General features: G+C 38.9%; 1 protein-coding gene across 1 annotated transcript in view; it reads right to left on the bottom strand.

Moving 5' to 3' along the window:
* DGKQ (diacylglycerol kinase theta) overlaps nt 1-17,994 on the bottom strand; it is a 98,506-nt gene that overhangs the window by 58,100 nt on the left and 22,412 nt on the right. The window contains exons 3-5 of the mRNA XM_067315969.1: nt 6,819-6,918; nt 1,832-1,917; nt 971-1,096 (exon numbers count right to left, since the gene is read on the bottom strand). Coding sequence (XP_067172070.1) covers nt 971-1,096; nt 1,832-1,917; nt 6,819-6,918 — 312 coding nt within the window. The remainder of the gene's footprint in view (nt 1-970; nt 1,097-1,831; nt 1,918-6,818; nt 6,919-17,994) is intronic.

Below are 17,994 nucleotides of genomic sequence, written 5' to 3'. Positions count from 1 at the left end.
AACCTGCTCTATTACAAACTAAAGATTTTTAGACAGCTGTCTGGAGAAGATTAAGATATCGAATCTCAAGCCCTGAATCTTACATTCTATATGTATATTTATTGGAGAGCTGGGGCAAGAGGGAGGATAAAGAGGTGGACAGGTTATGAAGAGCTTGAAAATAGCAGTATCTTCTTCCACAGTTGCATCCACTTGCAAATTCAGAGAGGTTTCAGGGGGTTTATTCCAAGGCCTGACTGGCTAGTTTCCGCTTTGTATTTGTGCTATATCTTCAGTCATTATTGAATATACACACCTTTATACGTGTGGCCATACAGCATGTTACATGTGTTAGACTGTTCTCAAAGCCAGTTTCCCCCACTCCAGAAATCATGAACCACATTAGAAAAACAAAAAAATACTAAAACTCTTTTTAAATGACTCAAATCATACCTGAAACACTGAATAACCTTGGCCTTTTAGATGACTTTGACATAATGAACCTCCTTGTGTATTAAGAGGCAGATTAATGATTTTATTTATCAAATTACTTCTCACTTGCCACCCCATCTGCTGCTCCTTTGCACTGCAATTATACTTCATCACTAGGCAGTATTCAGTGGATGAACCATTTTCTATCTACACAGCAGATTGTATATGATTGTACATGAAGAGCTGTGGCTTTCCTGGAGATTAAGGTCTCTGACCTTACATAATGCATGTGACTTAAAAGTAATTCTGATTTCACACAGCAAAAGCAACACCACCCTTGTAAGGAGAAACTTTTAAGTCCAATGGAATTTAAATTTAAAGTTTAACTGTGATTTTAAGAAGTGCTCCATTTTGATGACTAAAAGTAAAAAAACAAAAGATCGGACTTTCCATCTAACACACAAATATCACCAGCTCCAGGATTAGTCATGGCCTGAAAAGCCCAGGTCTAATATTTAATACAGTTCTCTCATAAACACACCCAAGAATACTGACATACCAGAATGCCACACCATTCACATCTCATGCCAGACAGCACCTCAGAGGAGCCACAGGTTTTCTTGCAAACTTCGCATCGAGCACTTGAAGAGAGATTCCCCTCCCTCCAGTGGTGGTGGTAAGTATCCTAGGAAAACACATCACAGCTGAGCATTACACCAAGCACGGGATGCAGAAGCATCTTTGTTCTGACTTTCCAAATGAGTAATTCAAACAGCTCTGAGAAAACAGCAGACTAGGACATTAAGTATTTTCTTACTAAAGATATGGTCCTGAACACTCTTACATTTCATAAAAAACTTGCACATCAAACTATGCCCACAGTGCTTTGTCTTCACAGACCACCAAAAAAATACAACTCTTAAAAAAAAAATCCTGAAGATCAGCACTATCTTTGTATTTTACAGTGAAAAATCAAAGCCTTGCCTCAGAGAGACTGAAGAAAGCCTGAAGAACATGATAACGTTTGAAATGTCCAATTCTGTGATACAGTGCATCCAACACCTCAACATAAAGGAAGAAAAAATTCCATTGCCAGTTTCTGCCCTACAAGTATTTCAGTAAGATGCTGGATTTCTTCTTTTTCCTAATTACAATGTGGCATACACAGCACAGACACTTCAGTAATCCTTTTATAAACACCATAAATAGATGTATTTATTGGAATTTAAGTTCATCTCACTGTTTGCAATGCATTGTAAAACCACACGTCCCCTTCATCTACAAGTAAGGAATAAAAGCGCTTTGGAAATCATCAGTGTAAGAAAGAAAACACCAAGGCTCCTCCCTCTCCTCTACAGCCCTTGTTTTTACACTGAAAATGTACGTACAACTACTCTGCTGCGTAGGTGTTGGTACTTACATGGTCCTGGTGCCCATCCTGGTGACACTGCCGGCAGTCACTACAAGCAAACAGGATACAATCGGTATGCACATGTAGCTCACAAACTAAAAACACGAAAATAAGAAAACTTCTTTAAGTTTGAATCCCTGGGTTTTTGCACCTTGTTCCTCCGCCCCCCCATCCTTCCTCCACTCCTTTTTGGCACCCTGTTTTCTTTCCTTCATGCTCTCTTCTGTTCAGCAAAGATAGACAACAGAAGCAGCTTATCATTACCGCCCTGTGGGTTGTTCAATTTCCTGTGTGTTAAACTGATGCAGCTAGCAAATACGAGGAAAGGCAAAAGTTAATTTTGCTCATAAGCACTTGCCATATTTCCTCCAGTACAGAAAGTTAAATTTGTAATAACCATCTGGCTTACTACAGCTTTGTCTTCCAGTTTCACAGGAACAGCTGCCTTTTCTAATATAATAATTGCTTGCATTCAGGCTCACTTTGATTTAATCGTATCTAAAAATGCTGAAGGTTAGCAGACCCTCATTAACAGAAAGCCTTTCATCCACATCCAAATACCATCAAGTCCTAAGCCTAAAATAATGGTCTTCCTGAAACCACCCTCCGTTGACAAATGTTACTCGCAAGCATGCTGGATTTGCAGGAGCATGTTCAAAACAAAACATGCTTTTCCGATAGAAAACTCCCTCTCTCCCCTCCCCAAATAATCTGATCTTTAGCCTCAGAACCTCCTGGAAACAAACAGAGATTGAGTATATTCAACAGAAAGACAGGGATTAATCCTTTGAGGTGCTGCCCAATTTCACCAACAGCACAAATAAAACACTCACAGCTTTCTTGCAGCACTGATAAAGTGAGTATTTTCCAATGTGTCTCATTTGTTTCTGCTGTTTGCAAGGTAATACGACACACAAAAGTCAAAACATGCAAAAATGACTGGACAGCTTGATTCATAGGGAGACTCCCAACCGCCAGAAAGCAAATTTAACTCAGGAAATAAATCCTCTTTATCATCAGATGACATTCAGTGGATTTAATTTTAAACACAGTTAGAATAAACTGGTACATTCAGCTCACAGGAGCTTTGTTCAAGCTGTCTTTGCATACTGTAAACCATCAGTTCATTGTCAGGAGAAAGAAAATGATCATTTTTTCAGAGCATTCTCCTAAACAAGTTTAATGTTGCCTTCCGAAATATCTATTAGATCCTTCAGCTAGAAGAAGTTTTAGTGAAGCCTATCGAGTTTTATGCAAGTTTTTCTTTTTCTTTGGATAACTACTTTCATTCTTTAAAAGCTGACTTGAAGAAGTATCAGATATAAAAGAAGGGAGAATCCAGAAAAAACAGCAAAAATACTATATTCCAAGCAATCAGTCATAAGAGAAAAACCTCAGCAAGTAAAAAACTCAATGCCTAGCTTTGTAACTGCAGGACTTAGAGAAGTTCTCTAAGGATCTCATAAATAGATATGGATGAAAAAGATCCAGCTATAGCTGCTTTTTGAAGAGTTGTATATACAAGTACTCCGGGAAGGCATCCGATTTTGCTTTGAGTAAATGAAACTAGTCAAGCTTCAAATTCTTCAAGGTTTTTTTTTAGCTCTGCTCAAACAAGTTATTGTTCCAAGCGTATCAGAACAATCTGAAGACGGAGACCTGAAGATTGGACGGTGGCCACTGCGAACGTCAGCCATCCTATCTGAAAGTATCTTGAAAACAGCATTAAATTACCCAGCGCATAACACCTAATTTTGAAGTCAATCTCCAAGCTCTAGAAAAGGCAGTCAATGTTAACACTGTTTTACTTGAACGCTGCAGAAAACTACGATCTACCACCATACAAAAGCAAAGCCTACTGTAACAGACCTTACTAACTTAACCACAAATTTTCACATAGTTCCCCACAATAACACATCTTACTGCTTTAGAGAACTCAAAAGCCTCTTTCCAAGGTGTAACACTGCCCCTCCTTTGCCTGAACTTCTTCTCGCCAAACCACATCCGTATATTTAATACAAATATTTTACAATTCTGTAAAAATCTAGCTCGAAGTCAAGCTAGACTCTTTGCCTTGTGCCCTCACTAAGAGTTTCTGTAAACCAAATAACGGCTTCGAGGAATTAACAAAAGTGTTTTATCATTAATTCTGCTAATGCAAGCACAACTCAGAGGTTTTTTTCCCCTGCTTCAAGACATATCTGCCGCTTCTGACACAAGCTCCCCAACTCGGAGTTAGTAAGAAAGAAAACGTGTGCATGTGAAGGGCAGCAGTGGCACAGAATGTGTTAAAAAGAAAAAACCTTAAGATAGCCTCCCCACTGACAGGAAAGATACAGCTGTTGGTCTGTAAAGATAAATTCAAATTAGGGGGCCTACAAAAATGCCAACAATTTAAAAAAAAAAGTTTCATCTTTAGCAGCCCTCCCCTGAACTACACAATTTTTTAATTCACAAGAGAATGAGGGTATTGTTCAAGTTATTCAAGAAAGTGCTGTGAATTCGTTCTTAAATGCCAACAATCAAGTTGGTTTATTTGAGATGCATCAATTTGGCAGAATAATCTTTTAAATGTTAACTGCTCTCCCTCAAAAAAAAAAAAATTCCATCCTTTAAGTAAAAATTTTAACAGACAAGCAATTTGCTACTCCTGATTGATGCTTAAAAAGAAACTTTTACAACAGATCCAACACTAACAAATGTTTGAGTTCCTCCCTTTTCTCCTTTTACTTTTCTTTCCAAGAAGAAGGGCTGGAAAGAAAGAGGAACACTAGCCATTATGAATCAATCAAGCTTTAACTCTGTTGAAACTGTTACCAGTGCATTCTACAGCAAAAATAGCTATCCAAAGCACATGAGTAATTTTCAGCAGAATTTGGATTTCAAATACCATAACAATTTTTGCTTAAGTAGTGTAGGTACTTCACCGCACTACAGTTTAATATTCATACATGCTCATTTTCCAGAACAGAGATTTAAGAGCTCCTCTCACACCCACGCACAGTGTCCAGTATTTATATGAAATTTTCCACTTTCTTTACAAAACAGAAAATTTAGAAATCACAAAACTAAATTTATTTTACTGTAAAATGTGAAGAACATAAACCAAAATATTTAAAATGGACATCTAATGTGAATCATTTGCCTAAAAAAGGTAATTTCATCTTAACCTCCCCCCTTTTGTACCTTAATTATGGCAAAGATTTCAACAAAAACTCATTTAAATTTCAATATCAGAGAAGAACACTGTAAGTGACAGCTGGCTTGTACTATTAAGCACTGTCATTAGAAGTAAGCAAAAAGAAACTTTAACATCTAAATTTAAAAGCTTTACAGTTTAGAACAGCTGACTTTAAAACAAATTCTAATATTATTTTTAAAGAGTAAAGGAAGAATCTTGTATGTTTTAGGAACTCAACTGCCCCTTTTAAACCACATTTGGGAAAAATGTCAGAGAAACAAATTGTAGACTTACTATTATTCAGAAAACAGGATGGCAAACAAAGTCATACCACACAAAACAAAAATCCTGTTTAATCCACACTAGGAACACAACTTCCGAACCTTTACTGAACCAGAGAAAAATGTCCAAACATTTGTAATACCTAAATATAACTAGTAATTTCACATGTTTCTTGTTTAAAAACATTTAAATGAAAACCTCAGAAAAAACTTTTCCTTTGCAATGGGTTCAAAGTTAATACAATAGAATTAAAATTCTAAGAATGTAAAATCAAAATTTAGATTAAAATAGATCACTAAACTAAAACTATTTTGCGAACAGCTACAAGACAATAGCTAATGAAAATTATTTTCTTTTAAAATTTTTTATGTTTGTTTAAATGCCAGATATAAGTTCTGAATCTTCTAAACACAGGTCATCTGAAAAGACTCTGTGGTATCTCTAGCTTCATGACCATCCCACCAATTCATCCAATGCACGTGGTAATTATGTTTAAGTAACAGACTCTGATGAGCCAGAAGACTATTTCACATTCCTTGCACAACTCACAAGACAAAAGCAGGGACAAAAAACAATGTACCTCTATGGCTCCAAATTCTCTGATCAAAGACAAATTTTCCCCTACACATACATGTAAACAACCATATCAAATAAGACAATATTTTTAGCACAACAGCAATTGTAGCATTTCAAATGCCTATACAATTGATTCTTCTCTCAGTATACTATTTTCTTAACAGTTCACAGGCAATATTCTTCTAAAACACTGAATTCTCTTCAAGCTTACAACTGCCACAGAACATTAGAAATTCAGGGAGCTCAAATGAAGCAAGAAAGAATTAAGGAGCTGCCCCAAACCGAAACCAGTGAAGTATCTGTGCCAACATGTATTTCAAATTGGTGGATCCTGAAATTCTGGGGTTAGGGTGATTTATTTGATTATTATTACTATTTTTTAAGAGAGTATGTCAGAACACTCAGAGCAATATTATTTTGACAGATAATATTTTCAAATACCTTTCCATCTAAGGCACCATATCCCCTTGGCAAGGAATGGATTTTTGAGACTGCCAGCACAGAGAAAAGTTATATTCTATTCTTTTGCAGGAAGGGGGAGGTTTTAGAAACATGAATACCAGATGGTCCCCTGTAGTCAAAGCTTCCAGTGGAAAACTGAAATAAATTACTCTAATAGGAGAAGTCTTTATTTTGCAGTAATAGTGTCTCATCCCTTGTACCTCTCAGGCATGGGCTCATAGCACACCACCAAAACCACAGACTGGCTCAAAGTAAATTGGAGGAAATGTAAAAGACAGTATCCATGTTTGACAATAGTTGCCTTAATTTAAGGTACCCTTTTCCATGGTCAGTTAGTGCATGATAAACAAACCAAAAAGTCTCTCAAATGCAATAAAGGCATAGCCAACTTTTCCATTAGCACACATTACATCCTTTGTGTGCGTTCACATACATAAGCAAAGTGTACATTACTGGATAACAGACAGACAGCTGTGTAAGCAGGTAGTAAGTTACCTTCACATCGAAAGGCAGGTGAATCTAGTGACTTTCTGCACACAGTGCAAAACTTTCTTTTATAATGTCCTGGAGGCCCAAAACAGTGTGCAACTGGAACCTGCCAATGAAGAAGACATGATATGCCATTAGCTACAACCTTCAAAACGGCAGTTACTATTCACAGAGACTGCCTTACCATGCAAGACAGTATAGTATACACAATGTGGACTTAAGCAAGTTTGAGAACAAGTATACATCCAAGTCACTCTGTAAAAAATAAGTCACATTTAGAAGTATATATTTAAAATATTTTTAAAATATTTAAAATATTTATTTTAAAATATTTATTTTTTTAAAAAAATTAGGTGTATATATTTTAAGGGCTAGTCAATTTCTTGATGCTTCATTGTGCCATGAATCTGAAGGGTTCCTTTTGGTTCTGTTCCGTGCAACTTGTCTGGCACCACAGCTTCTGTCCCCAAGGGTTCTTAGTCAAAACAAGGTCCATAAAATAGCAATAGCTGCATGTGTACAACTACAGACAAAATACCCTGAATATACACACGAGATAATTCTTAGAAGCTCAGGACTGCCAAAATCCAGCACCCTCCATATGCCTTTCACCTTTTCTCCTAATACAGCCCAGCCAGGTGACTGACCAACAAAAGCAATGGCCCCAAACCAACTTTCCAGAGCCTGGCTGGTACTGAAATCTGGCTCCAAAGTACATCAGTACCAAGACTGCATGGCACTGCAGGGGGAAAGAAGATACACTGCAAGATCTCATTGCTGAGAGCCACACCAATGGTTTTAACTAATGTATGTCTAACATAACATACTCTTAAGCTAAAACGGTGTGGGGGTCCCTTGGATTATTAATTAATATTGAAAACTGGAAGCAATGGTACCATTTTAAGGCAGAGGCAGAAAAGAACAACAGAAAAAAACACTGAAAATGAAGAGTAAGAAAAATACTTCAGTTTTATACTTGTTCTAGAGACCATTCTTCCTACAAAGAAGAACATCCTTGTCAAATTGACATTCACGCTAGAAGAAAGAAGCATAATTGCATCTTTAAACTTCTAGAATGCAAATGACTTCCATAAAATTGTACAGTGATTTATGTTAATAACTTTTCAAAATTTTAAAACTGAAAATTATGTATCCCCTTACATCTTGACCTCAGCAACCCACATATCCTTCCTGACAAAAATACCAGATTTATCTTCTGGTTCCTGCAGCACAAAAAGTTGTGACGTATTTCTAATAAAAGCTGACAAATGGTTATTGCAGCATCAAATGAAATTAATAGTTTCCATTAGAAAGTTGAAAATAATGACTTCAAATATGCATAATCACAGACACTTTCTTTTCCTCCCAGATGCTCTAGTAGATAATCCCCCAAAGTTACTGAGCAGGATTTGAGTGTTTTTCCTTGTATATTAGGGTCTTCCTGTGAAATACTAGCAGCAAATTTGACACATACTGGGAACAGAGCATTTGATAACCCAGAAAGTCCCTTCCAGATATAAAGGTCTAATCCCCAGTGTTTCTGCCTCTGGACAGCCACGCACAATTCTGCTAAACAATTCTGTACTTGAAGCATGCAGAGTGAAATAAGCAAGAAAAGGTTTAGGCATGAGGGGAAGAGAACATCGCTGCAAGTTTAATCAAGATAAATCACCATCCCCAAAATTGCGTAGCGTGTGGTTCCTCTAATCCACCTCAGAATTAATTTTGTGGAGGTAAGGGAAGATGAAGGTGGGTGTGAAGTATGCCCACTCTAAAAGACCTGGAGAGGATTGCACCCTGCAGTCAAGAAGCACCTTGGATCCCCTGCTGACCAGGAAATTGTCTGTCCAGATCCCAGGCTCCCCGGCACACCGGGCTGCCAGCCAGCCTGCCCAGAGGAGTTCACATCAGCATCTCCAAAATGATGGATGACAGAATTTCCATGGCTTCAAAAGTTACAAATTTTTTGGGTTTTGGACCAGTTCAGGATTTAAAAAAAGAGCGACAAACCATGCTTCGGTGTCTGTCTCCTACTGCCACCCAACCCAAATGGAAATTTCATTCTCTGCACAACTTCAGTTCGAATTGACACAAAGTTCATGATCGGCTTGAGTTATTTTGTTTTAAAATCAGAATATTCCAGCTATATAATGCATGCTTATAAAAAGAAAATATACCTTTGGAAAAGGATAACATTTCTCAGACAAGCTGGGGGAACTTTAATCAAACTATCATAGATTCTGCTCAAAGCTGACAATCCTTACTCAGTCTTCTTTCATCTTCATGCTATTTCTTCAAGGCAAGTGCACTCCTCCCTCAAAAAACCCTTCACAGTAACACACAAGTTACCTGCCTTAGCTATTTTGGATGTAACAAGCCAGAGCTCTCAACCAGCCTTCAAGTTCTGAGTGTCACCTTCAAGTCATCTGCCTGCATTACTCCCATCACAGCCCAAAGCGCCGTGGAGACAGCATTACTCAACGCAGCCATATTTTTGGGGAGATCGAATGCAGAGACCTTCTCCAGCTCCAGATGGCTGAATAACCTGCTTTGGAGACCCAGCATGAACTTGCAATCCCCTCAACAACCAGTGCTTATAATACAGAGAACTTTTTATACCCTGCCTTGAATCTGTCTATTTTATCTTATACCTGGCATAGAAATGCAGGATTTTCCTTTTTGCTTGTTGTTCTAGTGTTTAATAACAAAGAAAAGTTTTACCGAAGAAAAAGGACACTCCACAGATCAAAACAAAGTTTTGTGAAAAATAGTGGCTATTTTGGGAAAGGACTTTGGCATGAGCCAAACTCACTCTTATTCAGGGTCTGGCCATATTTCTGTAGAAGACTCAAAGGAAGGAGACTGAGAGTCTAAACTCTGCAGTTGTTCGAGCCCTGGCGACATCCTCTGAAATCTCAAGCCACTGCTAAAAAGAAAAGACAACAACTTGCTCATTGAAAGGTGAGGTGACACTGATTTGAAAAGCTATTCCTTCAGCTTCCTTTCTGAAACAAGCCGCAGAAACTTTGCTTATTATGAGCGGCCTTTTAACTTGCTTTAGTGGTGACAGGTATGACACCAGCGCCGAGCCAGTGGGAAAGAGGACGAGAGGAACAGGGAAGGAGAGAAAATGTAAAAGAGGAATATACAACCTCATGAACTAATCAACCACACACTCTTTCTTCCAGCGGCTGCCTCAGTTTTTCCTCTCCCCTCAAACAAGTTCCAAGCACCATATATATAAAGAAAAAAAAGCCAAACCTCTAAACTCTTAGATTGGGAAAGCCAGGCAGAAAGCATTTCAGAATTTGAAATGATACCAGTTAAAGAATAACAGATAACCATCAGTGTAAATACAGCAAACTAGAGACACACTGGGTGGTCTACAGAGAGAAAAATTAATAATTGATGTAAGTTAAAAGACTACTTTCCCAGTAGGACTACTTAAATTACTTTATGTAAACCACTAATATCGACTTCCACAGAAAGAAGCAGAAACTTTCTGATGGTAATACTGTTAAATGACATCTAAGTGCCCTTACAGTATTGATCAAATGTCTATTGACAACGTATAATGGTAACACTCCAGCATGTGCTCCAGAATGACCTTGTATTCATGGACAAGATATTGCTAGTTCCCTGCTTTGTTTCCTGAAATCTGTTAAGATATCTAAAGCAGTACTGCATGCAACACATTTCTGTATAAGTTCCTATCAACTTATAATAAAACCAGATCCTACGGAAATCTAAAACTTACAGAGTATAACCCCTTTGGTGCTATTTGTGTAACTGTACAGAAAGACACCGTGCAATTTTATCATACAGAAATGCAGAAAAAAAATGCATCTCGAGCAACAAACTATTTTTAACCTTCAGACGTTTACCATCATCACAGAGCTGTGCACAGGCACACTATTTTTGAGAGAAAAAAGAGGAGAAGGAACTGCCTTCTTTCTGCAATGCCTTTTTAAGTTGTTGCTCATACTGAAATGCCACAGGCTAGCAAGCATGTAGGCAAAAGCAGAGAATCATTATTTTAAGTGCTTTTAAATATTTGAAGTATTTGAGTATTTGGGTATTTTCCCCTGAAACGGAATTGCTATTCACAGAACAGCCCAGTTTTCACCCAAACTTCCTGGTTCATGAAGAAAGTCAGTTCAAGTCGAGTGTTACTGGGCTGCAACCTGCTGGACATCTCAGTGGGGAGGTGCAGAGTTACAGGAATGGCTGTTCTTCGTTGTGCTGCAGCCACTGGACTACCAACTCAAGCAGAAGAAAGCTTTTAGCCTGAATCCTGTATCAAGGACTACCAGGCTGAAGCAAGAATGACAGAAATACAGATATACCAAAAAACAGCCCAACAGCTGCTGTCTTGGGCTGCCTGAAAAAAAGAACAACATGCTAAAAACTTCCTCCAGGCCTGTGTCTAAATATTATTTTTCCCACGTATATCCTCTGCCATCATATCAGAGAGCTTTGCACCATTGGTGGGATTTTGTAAAACACGCCAGAGAGCACTAGTTTCAGGGACTATGGTAGCATTTGGCTGATTAGCTTCAAGTAGCAAAGGACACACAGAAATAAGCATGCAAACACCCTCACAATAGCCTGCAAAGGTTGAGCAAAGGGAATTTAACTTGAGGTCACTAGTTTCAGTTCAGCAACACCGTGGCATTTTAAGGATCGGCACAACTTGCCATCAACAGTCTTCACAAAACGCCCAGAAGATAGTCGCATGGGGTCTTTCACAAAGACTGCTTTCAATTTAAAGGCAAAAAATAATTTAAAAAAATACTGATACGAATTAAAATGAATGAGCATTTCTGAAACAAGAACACCTATGTTTTCTGATGTTTCAAGTGCAACATGCTTCCTTATTTAACATTCCTAAGATTTGTTCTGATGACATAAACCTCTCCTCTCTAGATGTACTCAGGGTGATGAAATGTGAGCAAATCCCATGATTATTATGTCCAGGTAATTAAGTCTAGACCACATGTCTAGGCCATACCCTCTCTGAGGGAAGCTAACAACTGGAAGTGATTCATCTTTCCACAGTATCGACATCTCCCTCAATTACTCACTTACTGCTCAGTAATTCTAAAAACCCCTTTGTTGGCTTGAAGCTTCTCTGCTTCTAACATTGAAAGCTCTTTAATCCTAGAATATACTGGATTTTGCACTGTATTTCTACTTTTTCATAGTAGGGATAAAGCCTGTCAATTACTTTTACCTATGTCCCAAATGAAGTTCTCCCTCCAAGCACTTGTTACATCAAGTTGGTGTTAAAAGGCAACTTTCACTACGGAAAACTCATATGGAAACTTTGAAATCAGGCAAGAATATTATGTTAAATGGTGTCAGAGCATATCACAGCACAGGAAAAGAAAGAAGGTTAAATATTTAGAATGAATAATCAAAATATTAATTAGGGCTAATGCAAGGGAATAATGCACACACCCATATGCAAGGATTTTTTTTCTCCATGCCATAGATCTGAGACAGGACATTAGGCCTTATCTAGATATATGCAAGCAAGCTCTCTAGGATCCTCTGTAATGGAAACTAGACAGCAAATTTCATACCATTTCAAATCAGGAACCTGTGATACTTCTATCAGGAAATAAGATTTGTATAAGAGCTTTCCACTGTAATTACAAGTTGCTTGGTCTAGCGTTTTTCGTACTGCAAACAGAAGCTGACACGTAGGAGATGGAAACACTCCTTCCTTTTATTATTACAGAAGAAATCAATGCTCATCTCCTGCTATCAAGATAAAGAATTTAAAGAACAAGCTTGATAAAACTTCATAAAATTCCACACTATTTCTGAACTTGCAAAGTCACAGGTGGAGCTAAGGGGCCAGTCTGGGAATTTGCAGCTTGCATCAAGTTTACAGCAAGACAGGGAGCTCCTGAGCTTAGAAAGTAGGGTGTGCACAGTCCTTCCCTTTTACTTCAACTGCTGGCTGCTGCTTTGGGCAGGAAAAGGAGGAAAACTTGGAGTAAAGAAGAGCTTAGAGGCAATCAATTTCACACCTTACAGGGCTTCTAAATTACGCCATGGAGATTTTACACTCTGGGCAGCTGCCTTGTTGAAACAATGCAGCTCACAAAACTACAAGTCAGCTGTTTAAGAGCTAGAGACAAACCACTCTTGGTGAAGGTGGTTAGGGCCATCAAGCAAACTTCAAGGTAAAATCAGATCAGTCCAGAATCCAACCATTTCTACAACATCCTCCAGAAAAACTCACACCAACAAAGCCTCTTTATCACAGTCAAGTAAAAGGGGAAGATGAGAGAGAGGAAAGAACTTTCGCAAAAATGTCTGTGTGTCAAAAAAGAGGAAGAATATTAAGCATACATTTCATGCAGTCCAGTTCATGTTACAGATATAATTTCTGCCCCCACCCCCAAAAGCATTAGTATACAACAACATGGGCAGGATAAAAAGTCCCTTGATAGATGCATGCCAAATACGAAATATTTCTAAGACATGAGAGATAACAAAGGCATGTCAAACTGCTTATTTAAAGTATTTGCATTTTGGCCTGTTTTCTGTGAGAGCCTTCTAAAGGAAGCACAGTAAAGAATTTCACCAAGTATTCACCAAAGTATTTGTTCCCCATGTTGGAATAAAACCTACAACACCTGCAACTACTGTCACAAAATCACATAACGGTTGGGGTTGGAAGGCACCTCTGCAGATCTTCTGATCAAGCAGGGTCAGTAAAGCAGGTTGCCCAAGGTTTTGAATACCTCCAAGGATGGAGACTGCACAGTCTCTCTGGGAAATCTGTTCCAATGACCACCATCACAGTAAAGGAGTGTTTTCTTACATTCAAGTGGAATTTCCTATGCTTCGGTTTGTGCCCATTGCCTCTCGGCCACTGGGCACCACTGAAAAGAATCTGACCCCTTCATCTTTATGTCCCCCTGTCAGATACTTATAAACATTGCTAAAATCTCCCTGAGCCTTCTCTACTCCAGGCTGAACAACGCCAGGTCTCCCAGTCTCTCCTCATGTGACAGATGCTCCAGTCTCCTAAACGTCTTTGCGGCCCTCTGCTGGATTCGCTCCAGCAGGCGTGTGTCTTTCTCATACTGGGGAGCCTGGACAGAGCTGGACCCAGCACTCCAGGTGTGGCCTCGCCAGGACTGGGCAGAGGGGAAGGATCACCTCCCTCCACCTGCTGGCCACGCTCTACCTAATGCAGCCCAGCATACCATTGACCTTCTCTGCAACAAGGGCACATCGCTTGCTCAAGGCCAAATCGGTGGCCGCCAGGACCCCCAGGACCTCCTCTGCAGAGTTGCTCTCCAGCAGGACGGCCCCCAGCCCATACTGGTGCCTGGGGTTATCCCTTCCCAGCTGCAGGACTTGGTATTTCCCTTTGCTGGGCTTCGTGAGATTCCTGTCAGCCCATTTCTCCAGCCTGTCAAGGTCCCTCTGAATGGCAGCACAACCGTCTGGTGCATCAGTCACTGCTTCCAGTTTTGCATCGTCTGCAAACATGCTGAAGGTGCATTTGCTCCCACCATTCGGGTCACTAATGAAGATATTAAACAGTACTGGAGCCAGTATTGGTCCCTGGGGTACACCACTAGTGACTGTCAAGGAACGATTTTCCAAAATTGGATTCTGAATTTTTTCCTCTCTACCCTCCAAAACGACCATTCAGTCCAATCATACCAGCTTGCAATTCCCAGCTTGCTAGGCTCTTCGTCATGTGTTAAAATGTCTATAAACCATTTGAAACAACATTCTTTAAAAGCTAATTCTGTGAAGTAATCGCACACACAAAAAATCAGACATTTCAGACAGCTGCATGAGACCAGGGAATTTATTAGGCACATGAAGCAATAGCCAAACTTTTCCACCTTCTTTGTCTCCCGCTTTGTTGGGCTTCCTAATGCTTCTTGGATGGGGAAGAGAGGGAAAGAAAGGAAAGAAAAAGAGGGCCTGTGCCCTTTAGCTGTCGAAGTTTAGATGCTGCTGTTCTGTATCTGTTAAGTATGAAGCGTCCAATACAGAATAGACTACTGGAAGTGTTGAGAGGGAAAGTTATCCTAACCTGTGTATCCTTTTTTCCTCTTTCCTACTTCCAGTTTTCTAGCAGTTTGAGAAACACAGTAACCAACCCAAATAACCAACTATTCACAGCTGAATACAGCACCCGGAGGGAAAGACTCAGGTCAGCAAATAAGACCAGCACTTGCTCACCTCAGCAAAGATCTCTGCGAGCAGTAAAATCTTTTTCTGTATCACATTCTGTAAAGGCAACTGCCACCCAAATTCTAAACTTCAAAGTTTTTATTTTTAGCATAGCAACCTTGAAGAGAAAGCGATGACCTAAACAAGCAATTGTCTATTCCAGACGTCCTGCCTGTAAGAACAAAAGCACATAAGGAAGTGTTGTGAACAGTCTATCAACAGTTCATGAAGTGGAAACCATTAAAAACAATTACGCTAATACAGCAACACAACAACTACCTGAGAAAAAACAAGCATTACAGATGTCTAACTTCACTGAAAAACACTTCTAGAATACTCTCATGCCTGTTTAGTTTTCAAAGTACAGTTATATAGAAAAAGCACACACATAAGGCAAATCTAAGGGACAAAAAAATCCTGTAAGACAATCTCATGCCTACCCAACGAAGATGAAGAAAATAAAACTCTATTTCACAATTGGTCAAGGAGGTTTTGTTTTCATTGTTACTTAAGTCTGTTTGTTTTTCACACATACCTCAGAGTAGACAAATACTTGGGGAAATATGGAGGAGAGAAAGTTTGAATTTCGAACAGTTGCAGAGGCGTCATGGATGAAACAAATCAAACCTCCTGCAAACCATAAAACCAGGAACCTGTTCGTAAGACTTAGCCATAAAGTCTTGTTTGGAAACATCATGACCTGGATCAAGTCTAAAATACTAAACGCAGGTGAGAATGATTAGTAACAGTACAAAAAACTGCTTAAGGCAGCCTTAAGATTGAACTCATCAGAAATTGATCTGAGACTGGATGCAGTCATGTCATGCTTGCAACTCTGTGGGCTTTTATTTGACCCTGGAAATGAAATCTTACCCTCAGGAATGAAAGTTTCCATGAAACATCTAATGAAAAATTATTCCCTGACAGCTTGACTTAGTATCAAATGACACAAACTCTCATGAGCTTTAGGAATTGTTATCTTCTCTAGATGAAATCCAGGGGATTAAAAAAAGAAAAAAAAAGTAATTTCCGTAATACACTGAGCATTAACATATTAGGAAAAATGATCAGAAAAAAAGTCCCCCCGTGATCCCTCCTACATCAGACCTTTTCCTAAAGAAACACTTTCAAATAATCTGAAAGGAAGGCAGGGATATTATAGAAAGAAAAAAAAAGAAAAAAAACTTTCCACACAGTCTATAAACCATCATCATTCGTTTCTGCTCTGTTATGTTTTATAAGCAAGTGCCAAGTTTTATATTTACTTGACAGAGCTTTCACGCAAAACAATGTCTCCCATATGGCAGACTTCACTTGCACAGCAGACTAGAATTAACGCAGCTTGGATGATTGCGTCAAGGAAGAAAAGACTGTCCAAAAGAAATGGCACAATCTAATATTTTGAAACGTAATCATATAGTTCAGCATGGATAAAGCAGAAGACCCTTTGCACCTAAATACAGCAACACTAAACCATGGACAGCTTTGAGGGCAGAAAACAGCAATCAAACAAGACAAATTCCCCTGCACAGTAGGAATATTTACATTTTATGCTTAAAAAATAAATAATTAGATAAAATGTTGGCGTTGGGGTGAGTGGAGAATAAGGACTGGCAAAAGAATGAAAAAAACTAGACTAACACCCATGACTGAAGCAAGCAAAAGCATTAATGCATGGTGAAAACGCTGCATCTAATGTAAGCGTAAAGCAACAGGTACTATTTTTAACAAGAAATAAAAGTTAAATTCACAAAAAAACAGTCACAAGTGTCCAATACTCTGACCCTCCTCTCTGAATTAAATCGAATGTTTCTCAGTTGGATTTGTACTATCCCCTTAAAAGGTCTTTGCAAAGATACCTGTACTGCCTGACTCATCCTTCCTTCTCCCATGCTACAACTGACTGCCAGCATATTGAACCAGTAACAGATGCTAATCCTTAGTAAGAGCATTTCTCACTATCTACGTGTCCATTTATTTTGGATTCTAAGACTTACAGCAATGTTTTTTAATCTACTGGCAACCTTTCTGCCAACATAAATTAATACCTCTCAAGATGAAAATGTGGGGGGGAAGGGGAAGTGTGTAACGAAGCCTGAGTGGCATTATGATCTAGACAAACTCAGTTAAAGAAAAGCGAGTGGCTAGCTTCTCTCTGTCCACTTCCCGCTATTCTATTATAATGCCCTTTGACCCCAAATCAAGTATGCACTCCTTGCCTTAAACCTACCGGCAGCAACTTGGCTACTTCTCACTTCATATTGTTAGTTACACTTCGTTTTTAAGCCTTCCCCTCCCTCCCCTCACATGTTTCTTAAGCACAGAAGAACCTGCAAAGCTATTTAGGATAAAGAAGGGAATGCACCCCCCATTCCAAGGCTTCCAGATCTACACAATGAAAATCTCATGAATGTGCTATTATTCAATGATGTCAATACTGCTCATGACTTATTCATTCTGATTTTACAGCAAGGTCTCACTTGACTTTTGCCCAGCTCCTTAAGATATTTGTATTGCTTTACTACATATTTAGAAAGCTTCTAACCCCCCACTTTCCTTCCTTCTGAACTTAGCTTCTTTAATCTTGTAGTTACATCACATTATCTTCTTCTAAAGTTGATTCATCTTTCACACTTTCTTAAAACAAGCTCTTAAGTTGGAAGTCATGCGGGGGAAAGAGTCACAAGGCATGTGAAAAACAAGTACTTCATCAGTAACCTAAATAAACAAATTTGCAAACATTTCCATCAATTGAAGCCCTGTCTTCTGATTTTTTGCTTTCAAAATTCAGGGTTTTTCATGCATTGATTTTATTCTCTTGGGCACGATAACTGAGATTCAAAATGTGTGCATGAGCAAATCCTTAAGGTTCAGCAATCAACAGAAGCCAAACTGCTCCTTCACTAGGCAGAAAACCTTTAACTGCAATTGCTGTAAAAAAATCAATGGAGTACAAAGATCATCTTTA

This window comes from Apteryx mantelli, chromosome Z, assembly GCF_036417845.1.
Source record: "Apteryx mantelli isolate bAptMan1 chromosome Z, bAptMan1.hap1, whole genome shotgun sequence".
NCBI lineage: Eukaryota > Metazoa > Chordata > Aves > Apterygiformes > Apterygidae > Apteryx > Apteryx mantelli.
This window is presented reverse-complemented; position numbering and strand designations above follow the sequence as displayed.